Source organism: Aythya ferina, assembly GCF_964211825.1.
Source record: "Aythya ferina genome assembly, chromosome: 7".
In the NCBI taxonomy this organism is placed as follows: domain Eukaryota; kingdom Metazoa; phylum Chordata; class Aves; order Anseriformes; family Anatidae; genus Aythya; species Aythya ferina.
Genome location: NC_140302.1, coordinates 19,240,350 through 19,253,878, shown reverse-complemented (window position 1 = coordinate 19,253,878; position 13,529 = coordinate 19,240,350). Strand labels below are relative to the sequence as shown.

Sequence of the window (13,529 nt, the reverse complement as noted above, 5' to 3'; positions counted from 1 at the left end):
CTGTAGGGAATGCAGCAGGGCAGCCTGTTAACTAGCATTCTACTCCTGAACTATCTCATCCACAGTGTGACCTTCCTCTCCTCACGTGCTGCAGTTTCCCCAGACCCAGTACACCCACCTGGAACACCCACCCTCCTTTCTGAAGGACTGGAATTAGGCATCTGCACTGTCATTAACCCCAAAATTTAATCTTCCACACCATACCCCTGCATTTACCCTAGCTAGCAGCATGTCACAACCACATTTTCCCCAAACTGAAACTGCGCCCAGTCTCAACTAAGTAAATAAAATAGTGTAGGGTGACATGAAGTAACCTCTTCACAGGTACTCACTTTGAAACATGCTCGTATCACCAGCATATTCCTTGACACAATGGGTAGAATTTAGCCATTCACATAAATAAACCAGTGCTCCCCTATATTCTTTTCTTGTGCTAAGATTGCAGGTTAGTTAGAGGAGAGGTGGACAAGAAACTGTTTTCCTAGGCTTCCAGGGGAATAAAAGTGCCCACCTCCTAGCTAAAGAGATCATGTACTAATCAACTCCACTGGCAGTTAGCGTGACCACTCAACACAGATCAACAGAAAAATCAAATGCAAGACCTTGTCATCTGCACCAAAGGCAATACAGAGAACAAACCTTTAGGAAGAGAGGAAGAAAGTCCAGCAGCCTTCTCTGTTGCTCCTCTGGGATGAGAAATGGAGCCGCCTGCTCATATTCTACAAACTGTCTGCCTAGAGTCTCCCACTGGAGCGTATGACTCTGGGGCAGCTCGTCCTTGCTGTGCACAGGCTGTCCCAGTGCTTCTGCTTTGTCTATATCACCAGGGCTTTGCTCCTGCTGTTCTGCTTTGCCAGGTGAATCCTCCAGCTGCCCCATGTGTTCAGTTGCTTTGTCCATGCTGAAATCAGAAATTAAGTTAAAGATACTGTGTTATTTACAGCTGTCATCAACCCATACCACCCCATTGTCCTGTCAAACCAAACATTGACAGTCTTAGCTATTGGAGTTGGGAAGCTTATAGGCTTGCTGCCACTGATTCTTTTCCACTTCTAATGGCTAAGCGCTCTGCTCCTGGAAAACAGTATTCCTACCTTGCAAACATATGCATGCATGTTTCATAAGAGAGAGCTCTTTGATTTTCTACACAACTCATCTGGGCTTTGGAAGGACAAAATGATAAACCAGGCAGGAAATCTGGATTCTAGCCCCAGCTTTAACAGAGTCAGATTTTCTCGTTTCTTCTGTTGCCTCAACTATAAAAGAAAAATCATAACTATTACCATCATCAGATTTACAACAGACGAGTACTATTCAAGATCCAGGTTATATATTTCATTAAGTGTGAATGCTAAACTAAGCTGTGTGTCTGATGCATCCCCCACCTAAAGCAGGGATGAAACACCAGCTGGGAACACTGGTTGTTCATTAAATTTGACCTACAATTGGTCCATCTTGTGCTGTAGGTAAAGGAATCCCTCTAATAACCTTATCTCAACCCCAAGTCCTCTCATCTATCTTCCAGTTCTGTTTTTACCCATAGTCTTTTGGGAGGTCACTGATTCAGCCTTGAACCCACAGCAACTCTACACCTTTGTCAGAGCTTTCTGTGAGCTCACCCCGCTACCCAGAGCTGTCACAACCTTTTATGTTTGTGTGAGGGGAAGTTAGGCTTCTCCAGCTTCAATCAAAATCAGCCATATACTGTGTGGTGTTTAGGACATTGACTGCTCAAAATTGAGGGATATGACACAAACTATTACAGCATGAGGAGGCAGCTAGGCAGCTGTCAGCAAGAGGAACAGGCTCCATTGCTTTACTTGACAAATTGATTATCTTTTAAGAGCCTAGAAGAATCTTTAACCAATCATTAACACTCTCTCAAAGAAAAACAGCATACACCTTTTCCTAGGAGATAGGTTCTCTATGTATAGTGGCTTTTTGCTTACCACTGTAGATTGTCAATAAAAAATGACAAAAGCAATGTAATTCAAAAACAGTTCTCCTGCATTGTCCATTTATACACCCCTTGAAATAAAAATAGACTCTTATTAGCCTTGTTTAGAAATTATGAGCCAACAGTGATAGTATATTTGGGATTCTCTTCCTTAGCCATCAATCAGCTACACAGCTTGCTTGCTGCTTGCACTCTGCCCACTCCAAGCCAGATGAACCTGTTTCACTTCCACACACATGCAGCAGCTCTGAGCTGCAGAGATGAAGAAGGTGACACTATCTTGTCACTGGGCAGCACAGCACCTGCAGCAGGCTGATGGTCCCAGAAGACACCTATGCTTGGATCCAAATGCTGATCCTTCACAGTACAGAGAAGGGTAACTACCATAGCCCATACACCATCCTTCACTAGGAGATGGAGGGTCTACGAGATTTTAATCAGTCTCCAAGGGTATTAATCTGGAGCGTCCAACCTCAAGAACAGTTTGTTTTACTGCTGTTGTTTTTCTTAATTGTCTGTGTCAATACAACACAGTTCTGCAAGCAGAAAAAGTATGATGACTGTGCCGGCACTGAGTAAACAGGAAGACACTGTTCCTCATGACTGTGTGGGAGAGACATTTGTCATATGTTATCCTTTGCCCTTGTATAGGATTTCAGCCCACTTCAGTCATCGCAAAGCTGTACCATGTACTGAAAAAGCCTAGGTGCTGTTCTAGGAGTCAGTGATAGCATAGTTCAGTCACTTTTTCAAGGAGGCTGCTCTCACATCCCCAATGACACCATCCTCTTTCCTAAGGGAAGTATCTTGCTGTGGAAACCACTGTGCTAAACCTGAAACAATGCTAAGGAACAAATTACCCACACTCCTACTGTCTAGATTTACCTTGATCATTTGTATAAGCTCAAAATCCATGACAGAGGCAGACATTTTACAGATGGTGAAACTGAGGCACAGAAGTGAAATGCAGTGCCTACAGTGACCTCAGAAGGCCATCAACTGAGCAATCAGTGGCACAGCTTGAACAGAGGCAAAAGTAGTTACCAATTTTCTCTTTCTATGCATAATTTACTTTGCAGGCTTTCTTGCTGATTTCACAGCAAAGACAAGCAGGGCTGGTCATTCAAAACATTTTCAGACTGTAAAGCTATGTAATGGCAAAATGAGGGTCACAATTTGCCTCCTTATTTACTCCAACTGTTCAGACTACAAGAGGCACATTAAACTAAACATCAGAACCCTAGTGTTAGTCTGTTTTCTCCACTTGCAATTTCTACTTAGCATGTCCTACCTCCTAATAGCGTTTGCTTGGATCTACAGTTTCATTTGGGCTTCTAAATCCTTTGTGTTTTCTATTCCTGTTGGAGGAAAATTGTTCTTCTGGACCCATCAACATATCACAGGACTTGGGATTCACATATCTGTGGTACTAAGAATAACTTAGATATTTTGAGAAGGTCTAATCTGTTGACTCTCTGCTACATCCAACCATTTCTACTGATCCTCATCTTAAATCTTAAAATTGCCTATTTCAGTTTTGGTTATGTTATAAATACCACAATAATAGAAAAAGTGAAGTTTACATACTAATGAGTAACAAAAAAAAAGACCCAAAAGTGAAAATATATAAAAGAAACATAATGCTATCATTCAGAAAGTGGTGTCACGTAACAGAGAGGAAGTTGAACTTACTCGTGTATTTTCCCTTTTGGTCTAAATGAATATTGTATGAAATCACACTACACTGTGGTTATGCCTTTTCAGACTGATAGGATAAAAGGGAAGAAAGGCTTGACCAAAGCTGGTAGAGAGATAATGTTGATATTAAAAGCTTAATGGCTGAACAAGCATGATTTTTGTAAAGACTCGTTTTTACTTCAGCATTACTTATATTTACCTTGGGTTTTGTCTCTGCCAGAAATCTAAAGAATAATCCCATAGTGCTACAAAAATCCCAAATTGCACCAAATCAAGAAGTATCCTTAAACATTAAAAAATATTTGTTATCTGAGAAGGGTCTCACACTAGGACAGTTAAGCAAAACACAGTGAGACCTGATACCAAATTTCAGAGTTTGGTCCACTTTTTATAGTAAGTGTCTAAAAATAAATAAATAAATAAATAAATAAATGGTAATTTAAAACCCTGGACCCTGGTAACAGTCAGAAATGCACAGCTCACAGCGTCCCAAAAATCCACTGAGTGATGACTCTCAATATCACCTTCTCCTCCTTGGCAGCCAAGATATGCCTGTTCATTAAAGTCATGCCAGTCAAATATTTGAAATGCTTAAAACAAGGATTCCTGTACCTCCCAGGTAAAGTAACATCAGAAGGCTCTCTGATGTTATATGATCCAAGCAGTGGAAGGCACCTCCTTTCTTGTATGAACTGGTTTATCCCACAAATTCTAGTTGACCCTGAATTCAGCCGCAACCTTCTTTTTTGTGGCTCACACTATTCTGTCCTTACAGGCACCAACAACAGTTCCTCAGAAACAGAACACTGTGCCAGACTGTCTATCTACTATTTTACCTCTGTCCCTCAATCTACCATTTTCCTACCCATCATTGCCAGGTCCTTTTAATTGTAATTTTAACTCCTTCCTTGGGAAGTAATTCACTCTTCATAAATTTTGGCACAGCATTTCATACAATGGGGGGCCTAATCTGATTGATGACTTGAACCAAGCACTGTCAAAAAGTAATATACAAACGGGTTTTAAAATACTTGTCAGCTTAGAGAAAGTTGAAAGCAGTTCAAAGAACAAGTTGTATTTCAGTAGCACACAGTCCTTACTTTTTCAGCAATAGGTATCATTTCAGCTTGTTTCAAGAAGGTTTTGAAACCTTCCTTTGGCACTATTGCTGCCAAAGGAATTTCCTTAATTTATGCTAGAATGTAATTTGCTTAAGCTTATTTTTAGTTTTGAGTATATTAAGTTGTAAAAGGCCTTTCTGTGCAGTACAACCTCTCAAAATCATTATTTGGGTCTCAAACATGTAACAGCATTTATCTTTACTTTTGTTTGAAGAGCACTTCCATGCAGTTCAAAAGTGGATACAAAACTGACTTAAGCCCTCTCTCATGTACCCACTCTTCATTTTTTCTCCTTTAAAAAAAGTAGCTTCTGAATATCTAATTGGAAGTATTTTCTTCTCTGACTTGCATACGCCACTAATGAAGTCAAAAGAAAAGAAGCCCAGATACCAAAAAGATTACTTTTAAGGTATTGTCTTCCTGGCAGGGAAGCAAATGCTCCCCAGCCCAAGAGTAAACAGAATATTCCCGGTTAGTCACAGACCAAATAGTTGTACAAACTCAAAAGAATAAGACCAGGGTAATTATCTCAAAATGGCAGCTCATTGATAAGGACCAACTCTAATGAGTTTCCACTAGCAGCAGCAATAGATAAACCCTATTATCATTCCTAGAATAAAAGATACAAGCAGACAGCTCTGCTCCTTTTTCCTCCTTGTGCTGCAGTTCAGGGTGAGCTTTGACTGAAGCTTTTGCTGTTTGAAAATGATCCTACCACAACAAACCAATTGCAGATCATGCTGCAGATCCCTTCAACAGCTAAAACTGTTTCTTCCCCTTTCACAGAAAAATCTCTTGACATACCTGGGCTCCTGGATTCAGCAGCTCCTCCTGCAGTCAACAACTACATCCAGAGAACTGAGCTTTGTTGCTTCTGTCTTATTACGCATCTTGGTGCATGCAGCAGCTCCCACTCTGCTCTTTAAACTTTCCACTGTGAATCACTTGATTAGCTGCTGCACTTATTTCCTGAAGAAAGCAGAAGTGGAAAAGAGCAAATGAACCACGTGTTCAGGACCCACCAAGCTCCCAAAGCAACACAATTCAGTTGATGCACAAACCTGGCAGGCATTGCATTCCTCTGTCTGGATAAAGAGTAACCAGTTATTCCCCCTCCTCCCCCTCCCCCAATACCATATTCACAATGAAGAGTGTGTCTGAATGGGGGTGGTCTTAATTTTGTTTCTAAATTTAAGGTTTTACCAAACCACTACAGGAATACAGCATCACAAAGCTCACACTCTGTGCAACATATGCAAAAAGTACTGTCAACAACTGGAGTCCTTCCTCAAATGCAGTACCCTTAAAATAAATATACTTGAACACTGAGGTAAATATTCAAGCCCTTGACTTCTCTACTAAAATGGCTAAGGCAGCTAGTCAAAGAGGCAAATGAGCACTGTAAACTGCACTGACAACAAAGAAGTCTTGATTAGCCATGGGGTGGGATAAGACTACTTCTCAGTTGTCTTTTTGCTTTTTTTGTTCTTCCCAATGACATACCTCAAAGGCTTTATAATTGTTTTTTAAGAGGAGGGGATGTAAACATTTTTTACAGAGGAAAAATAAGAATGTTTTAAACTGTTTCTCCCAGAAAATTTTACTGTGACCTTGAGCATTAGTGGGATTGTGGCATTACAGAAACTGAAATCTAAGGGGATTTTCCTCTATATTGTTAAAGTCACCAGTATTCTGTTAGTGTCTACTTCTCTCAAATGCCTGAAAAATTATTCAGGAGGAAGAACAATTTTCTCTTCCAGCTAAACTACAGCAGCACCCAGGCTGCTGGTTCCAATGGTAGAAGCACCAAGTCCTGAAAGGTCTGATTTCACTGTTGGACAGGGTTAGGTTATGAGAACAACAGGAAAGTGACTGCCTGTATAACATGGGGACCTCCATTAATGCAGTGATGTTTCTAGCACACAACAGTCCCAGTAGATTGTTCTCAATCTCCTTGTGTGACACAAGGTTGCCCTTGGAGCCACCTGCACACAGGGGTGTCTCCAGTGAATGTGACATTGGGCTACTGGAAAGCTAAGCTGAGAGCTGCACACACAGGCTTCCAGGCAGCTCTGAGTACATGCAGAGCACAAGCCCACGCAGCCTGCATTGGCTGTGCCAACGTATCCACTGTTTTCCTGCCTTTAGGCTGTTCACATATTAGCCAATACTTTCCCAGTTGCAATCTAGCCCAAACCAGTGGTGATGAATGACAAGCACAGAGACCCTGAAGAGAATATTAATACCATCCAAGAGAGAACATTGTTTTCCCCTTTCTAGTTTAGAAGAAGCCTAAATGTTACCACTGCTACTCCATTTCCCCTTTCATTGTCAGTTTACAATCATGAAATGAGATCATTTGCAGCAGTGCCTCCATGCTGTTCGATCACAGAGCTTTATTTCCCAGGAGCCTTCTCCTATCTAGTGGTGCCCTCTCCATGGACGCTCTCAGGACACAAGCAGCCACATAGTCATTAGGTAGATTTCTATCTCACGCAGCATAGGAATCATAATTTCTTTTTTATTTTGCACTATCTGCTGATGGGGCTGAAAGTGGAGAGTTTCAACACGCCCTCCTGTTCCATCTCTGCTTCACTGGAGCAGAACAGCTGTAACCAAATTATCTGTAGTAAAAATAACTCAAGAAATAAAGACAAGCTAATAACTAATGTAGTAGGTCACGGCACCACAACTTCCCTTGTCAGTTTGGACCATTTACATTTATACCCCCTTGCACCATGCCTTCACCCACAAGGAAGAAGAGGAACTACCTTTCTTAAGCCTTCCCTCTGTCCAGTTGATCTGATCCAGAATTAGTACGCTTTGGGAGAAAGACAGGTAGATATAAGGACATTCTTTTTCAAGAAGTTCTGCACTTCACACCCAGCACTGTCAAGAAAGTCACCTAGATAACAGCTTCCGCACACACGTACAAGCACCGAAGTCTGTATAATCCGGGACGGCCTCACAAGACCAAATTCTCTCTGAACATTTCCTGAGCCCATTCAGCATGCCAGAAAGCAGGCCTCTCAGTTCTACAAAAAGGAACAGTTAGCTGTATTAAAACAGACCCCCCAAAAAAGCTTTTCTTTACAAAAGGAATCTCCCCTGGCTGTCATCCTAACACTGCTAGCTCCTTCCTATCATATACCTTCGCAGTAACACTAAGCAGCACTGGGTGATCTGAGGCAAAGGTCTGTGGATAACTACCAGACCCACCTGTCTTACAGCACCAAGTAACATCCCTTACACCAATTCACATGAAACTTTTCTTCACTATTCCTGCCTCCAAACACAAGAGGAAAAACCCTGTTCCATGCCTGTGCAGTACATGCAACATTTTCTGCTTCGCATTCATAACCTTCAATCAAGAAAAAGTGTGGGTTAGACTCATGCCTTTCAACACTGAAGTGTCCAAAAGTTGGGTCAGCTGCAGGTTTTTTCACCCTTTGCCTTTCCTGCTAAGACATTGCTCCATTTCATTTTCCTCTCCTCTCTTCAGTGGCAGAAGATGTCAGTGAGACCACAGAGAAAGGTAACACACAAAAAAATCAAACCAAGAGACAACCAAAAGCCTGGGAGGCCTTGGGTGGTAGCTGCCATGCAGCAGGAGACAACTGGGGCCGTGGAGAAGGAGGCTGCCCCTCAGGCTTGCCCACTGCAGCACACGGTTGGGCCTGAGGGGACCTGTGGCTGCAAGCAGCACTACCAGCCCTGAGGAAATCAGCAGGGCCATGCTACACAGACAGTAGTTTGCATATTTGTGTGCCTGCACGGGTAGCTGAAGTTCAGGATTAAGGTAAATGGAGCTAATGCTGATGAAGCCATAAAGGCGGTAGCAACGTGTTGCTGCCAGGCAGCTGTCCTCTGCATGTGGCCACCCTGCACCCCTCTGAGCTGAGCACACTTGCTTTGAGTTCGGAGGTGCCGCTACACCACTAACTACGCTGACACCATGATGATCAGAAGCAGCAACTTGCTGAAGTAATGCTCCAGACTCCTCTCACAAAAAGTGTCCATTTTCTTCCCTAGACATCTAGGGGCTCCATGAGCCACCCTCTGGGCCTCCCACCACACAGGCTGGATCTTGGCAGCAATAAGATTTGGAGTGGTGGTGTTGTGACATGGATAATATCCACAACATGGATATGAAATATATGAAATTCTGTTGTTTCAAAGGGTTTCACTGGTAATTGGTACAAAATTCCCTCCATCAACAAGAGTCCTTAAATCAAACTGTGATGTTTATATGTTTTTGTTTCAACAAGAATGAACCAAAGTAAATCCAATAGGCTGGGTCTTATATGTCAGACTAGAGTAGTGGTTTTCAGTCTTTTTCAAGTTGTGAAATTCTGAAGTAGTTTCCTATGAACCTTTACAGAAAAAGTTCAAGGCTGCTGCTTTTAAATTCCCCCTTTTCTTAGTTATTTTTTGTGTCTTCTTTAAAAGGAGTCAGGAATGGTCAGGAAGGAAATATCAGTGGACTATAAGCACAGAAATAAAAATTGAAACTCTAATATTTTATTCCTGTCCTTAACTATATACCACCAAAATTATTCCAGCTATTCTAGTTAGTAAAACAATAGCAACTTCTAAAGAAAAAAAAAAAAAAAAAAAAAAAAAAAGTAAACCCAGCCACATTTAGAAAATATTTTGTAACAAAAAGTTAAAACCTTTTTTTTTTTTTTTTTTTTTTCCAGAAGAAAAAAGGATCAAATCTGAAAGTTCCTCTGGAAGTTGCTATTTACACTAAATGCCACCTACTGACCAGAAATACATTGTGCATGAAAATTTTTAAGGTGGCTTGGCTAAACACATGATATTCACACTGGAAGGCATGCATATTCATCTACTGAGATTGAGGAAGTTGAAAGCCTAATGAACGTATAACGGCATACCATTTCCCCCCTTCCTGTACCTCAGATCAACATTCTACTACATGATACAAAGGAATTCATTGTTTTCAGGAGTATTTGAATTAATGGATCATGATGCAGACATTCTGCAGTAAAACATCTACAAAATATAAAGGTAGACTTGAACACACAGCACTCATCAGAAAACAACACTCTCAGACAAAAGCACAAGATATAATTACATAAACATATTGACCAAGAGCTGCTTTCCAGGAAGATTTACTTATTTGGAGAATCAGCACCAAAACCTCTAGCAAACACCATTTTCTCAAAGTCTTAGAAATATTTTCTTCCTTTTTAATACCCCCATTTGCTCTCAAGCAAGGATTTTTAGCTTGCGCAGCCTGCAGTAACTCTTTATTGTCAGAAGAAATAGGGAGCCTGCAGTTCAGGCTAAACCAATTAAACAAAATCCGTGCAAAGCATATGTGAAAGCAGACATTTTACATCTCTGATGTATCCCCTACTAACAAACTTTTTTTTCTTTTTAGCTCCCAGTTCTATTTATAAACTCCTGCTCCTGACCTTGCTCTCCTGTAAGCTGCACTCCCAGAGGGACTCTGCATATGTCCAGGAAGGCAGCTATCCCACAGCAATAACTACTCAGGTACCTTCAAATAACTAATAAGCATGCTTAACAAGCCCTCAGACCCTATTCATGGGCAAACCTGGCTTTTCTACATTCTTCTAGCTCTCTGAACTAGACTCATGTACCTTCTCCACTTTTTACTTAGTGTTAGTATTAGTATTTGCAGAACACTGCAATTGTACCTGATTGCTAGATTTCACTGTCATAAAAAATTTTGGGCAGAAACAATGAGGACAAACTGATACAAGCAGTAGGTTTGCTATCTGATATTCCTTTGCTAAAAACAATTCTTGAAACTGAGTAGGTCCTTGGGAACTGTTTTCATCTTTTCCTAGGAAAGGACTGCTTTTAGGGTGTTCAGATGATTGTTCTAGGCTAGTAAATAATAGGGGAAAACAAACAAACAAACAAACAAAAAAACCTCTGTTTAACTTACAGCCAGACACATTAATAGTTTCTTTTCTGCTAGGAGCTTAACCTATAAGAATACATAAAATTGCTGCTGCTGCTCAGGAAAAAAAAATAAAAAAAAAAAAAATAGAACTGAAATTAAACCCTCATGCTGAACATATCAAAATACTTTGTTAAAGAGAAAAGTTGAACAATAAAAAACTCATCATTAGCTGCACAATCACTTGTCAGCTTAGTGTATTCAGACCTTGAAAGTACAGCTTACAAATTTGCAGCAGAGGCTGCTACCACATGTGGTAGAGGAGGAACTGGTAAAATCAGTTACCTTGCAGAGAGGCTCACCACAAAAAGGAAGTGCATCAGGCTCCTCAGCAGCTGCTTGTTAGATAGGAATCCCTTTTGCTGCACTGCTATCCCAGGGCTGGAGAGCAGTGGCTCAGAACTGACAACCCATAAAATTATTTCTGGATGTCTGTGTGTTAGGATGCCAGTCCAGACACTGGGTCTTGCGATGCCTCTGCTTGAAGTTATTGCCTCTTTGTGAGCAGATGGATGTGAATGGATGCTCACATGGAGGTCTAAGAAGACTTACTCAGTATTTAGGGTTTTTAAGCTGCACAAAAAGAGACCAGTCTTGAAGTGAAACTGAAACCATTGTTTTGTAGCTCAGTCAATCACTACAACAAGCTTAAAGGGAAGCGTAGTTGCCTTGTGAAGGAAGCAGAAAGTTCTTTGGTCTACCTCTTGAGAGTGTGGGATAAACATGCATTCAGAGTGTAATCTACAAGGTTTATGTCTCCATCATGTCAATTACATAGCAACAAACTAGTACCAGAGCCTATGCTCAGAGCAGTGAGAGAGTTACCAGCATCTTTATAAAAAAAAAAAAAAAAAAAGTCAGTCCCACGGCTTGTGTTTCATTCTCCACAGTTGGAGATGTAGCTCAGAGGTGGAACTCATCTGAAGAGCCTTCCTGAATGCACAGATAACAAGCGTATGATTAAATATTTCATGTGGTCAGGCCAGGCTCTAGTGGTAATTTTTCTTTCTATTTGAAATCATTTCCATTGAACTTTTATATTTCTTTTATTTCTTAATTGTTGCTTAAATAAGAAAAGAATAAAGATGAAAAATTCACCCTGTCTCTCCCCCATACAAGCATGCCTCTAAGAGATATTCAGAGCTCTTCCTTTACCACGCAGCTATTCTATCCATGCAGACCACAAATATGAAACTATACCTTGCAGCCTTTTAGCCCCCACCCCAGCTCCAGACATTACCTGTTTGCTGTGTCTCAGAGGTAGCATCAGCAGCCTGCATTCAGAGCATTTCATGTGTTGGCACCTTCGCCTCCAAGTGTCACCAGGTGGCAGCACAGCAGAAGGGCTCTCGAGGTCTGATGCCACAGAAAGCCTAGAAATCATGCAAAGCTGCAAGTAGGCAGTTCGTTCTCATGTTATAATTGTAGCTCCCATAGGTTTTCCTCAGTCCGTCTTAAATAAGGAGATAGGAGAGTACATCATAGAACAAAATATTATGACTTTCGTTCCTGTATATACTTTCAGCAATTTAAACTTTTATAGAATTACATTTCGAGCTTCTGGAATGGACACATTTTGGTTGGGCACCCAGCAGAGAAGCCACTTGGAACACAGTGGTCTGTTTTGACCCTCCCATTCTAGGGGCACAGAAGCTGTCAGCATGCAGCAGAGCAGATAAAGGATTATGAACAAAGAATGGAGCTTGATGTGGGTAGGAAATTGCTTGTAAACTTGGTCAACTTGTTTGGTCAACTTGGCAAATAGTTTCAAAAAAATATATATCAGGGACATGTAAAGGAAGATTTTTTTTCCTATTATTATTATTTATTTTTATTTTTTCCCCAATACTTTTGGAGCAAACCTAGTCGACATTGTTTTGAAAAGGCAACTTGCATTTAAACGTTGAACAAAAATGTAAGTAAGGTGATTAAATGTAAGAAAGATGCTGATTAAAGCATCACAAACAAAACAAACAAACAAAAAGAATATCCAGAGACAAATGTCATTTGGGGGGTGTTAAATCATAGTCACACTTTTGGGAGGTTATTTTGTTGTTCTTAAAGAAAAAAAATCCTATTCACACAGTTCTATTTCTATAAATCCAATAATATTTTTTTTCAGCGTTATTACTTTCCAAGCTGTAAATTCCCTGCAGTAACACTAGCTTAGGAACTGTCTTCATAAGGATTTAGAACCTTTTTTTTTTTTTTGGTGCTGCAATATTTCTGATATTCAATTGTGGTATCTCTCTGCAGACTCAGTACACTGCAGCTGCTGAGAGTCTGTAAACATGGACAACCTGCACATGAGATCATATTTGAGAAGGTATTTGTGTAAATACACAGCTGGGTAGTTCAAATAGGCATGTTCCATATATTGATATTGGGGAAGAGAAAGGAAGGATGTAAATGTCATCTTCCAGGAAATGGGAATCATTGAAAAGGTGGTGTTGATTATCAAAATTAAGAGCACTTTTATTAGGATTGTATCTGCTTTAAACTGAATGCTGATTTTATAAGAACATGACCACTAAATGATTGTTCCCCCATGGAAATGCTGGTATTATTATTTAAAAAACAAAAATGTGTTTCACGTTTTCCAGTTACATTTTGATCCAAACGAATTTACAGGAAAAAAAAATTCAGGTCACAGTTTTGCTTAGTAAGTAAAACTACTTGTTTTAAATCTATTTTATAGTGCATTTTATTTCCATACATCTCTACAAAATTATCATCTGAGTGGTCATTATTATAATCTCTATTTTACAGGCTGGAAAACAGAGACATTAATAACTGA

General features: G+C 40.4%; 1 protein-coding gene across 2 annotated transcripts in view; it reads right to left on the bottom strand.

Annotated features, from left to right (window-relative positions):
* The window catches only part of WDFY4 (WDFY family member 4), a 143,236-nt gene that overhangs the window by 127,332 nt on the left and 2,375 nt on the right, over nt 1-13,529 (bottom strand). The window contains exons 2-4 of one of the 2 annotated variants that reach the window (XM_084526105.1): nt 11,973-12,105; nt 5,581-5,745; nt 640-901 (exon numbers count right to left, since the gene is read on the bottom strand). In XM_084526105.1, the coding sequence (XP_084382231.1) occupies nt 640-900 (261 nt within the window). In that variant the 5' untranslated portion in view covers nt 901; nt 5,581-5,745; nt 11,973-12,105. Of the gene's footprint in view, nt 1-639; nt 902-5,580; nt 5,746-11,972; nt 12,158-13,529 lie in introns of those variants that run through there. The other variant, XM_084526104.1, reaches the window with a different exon arrangement.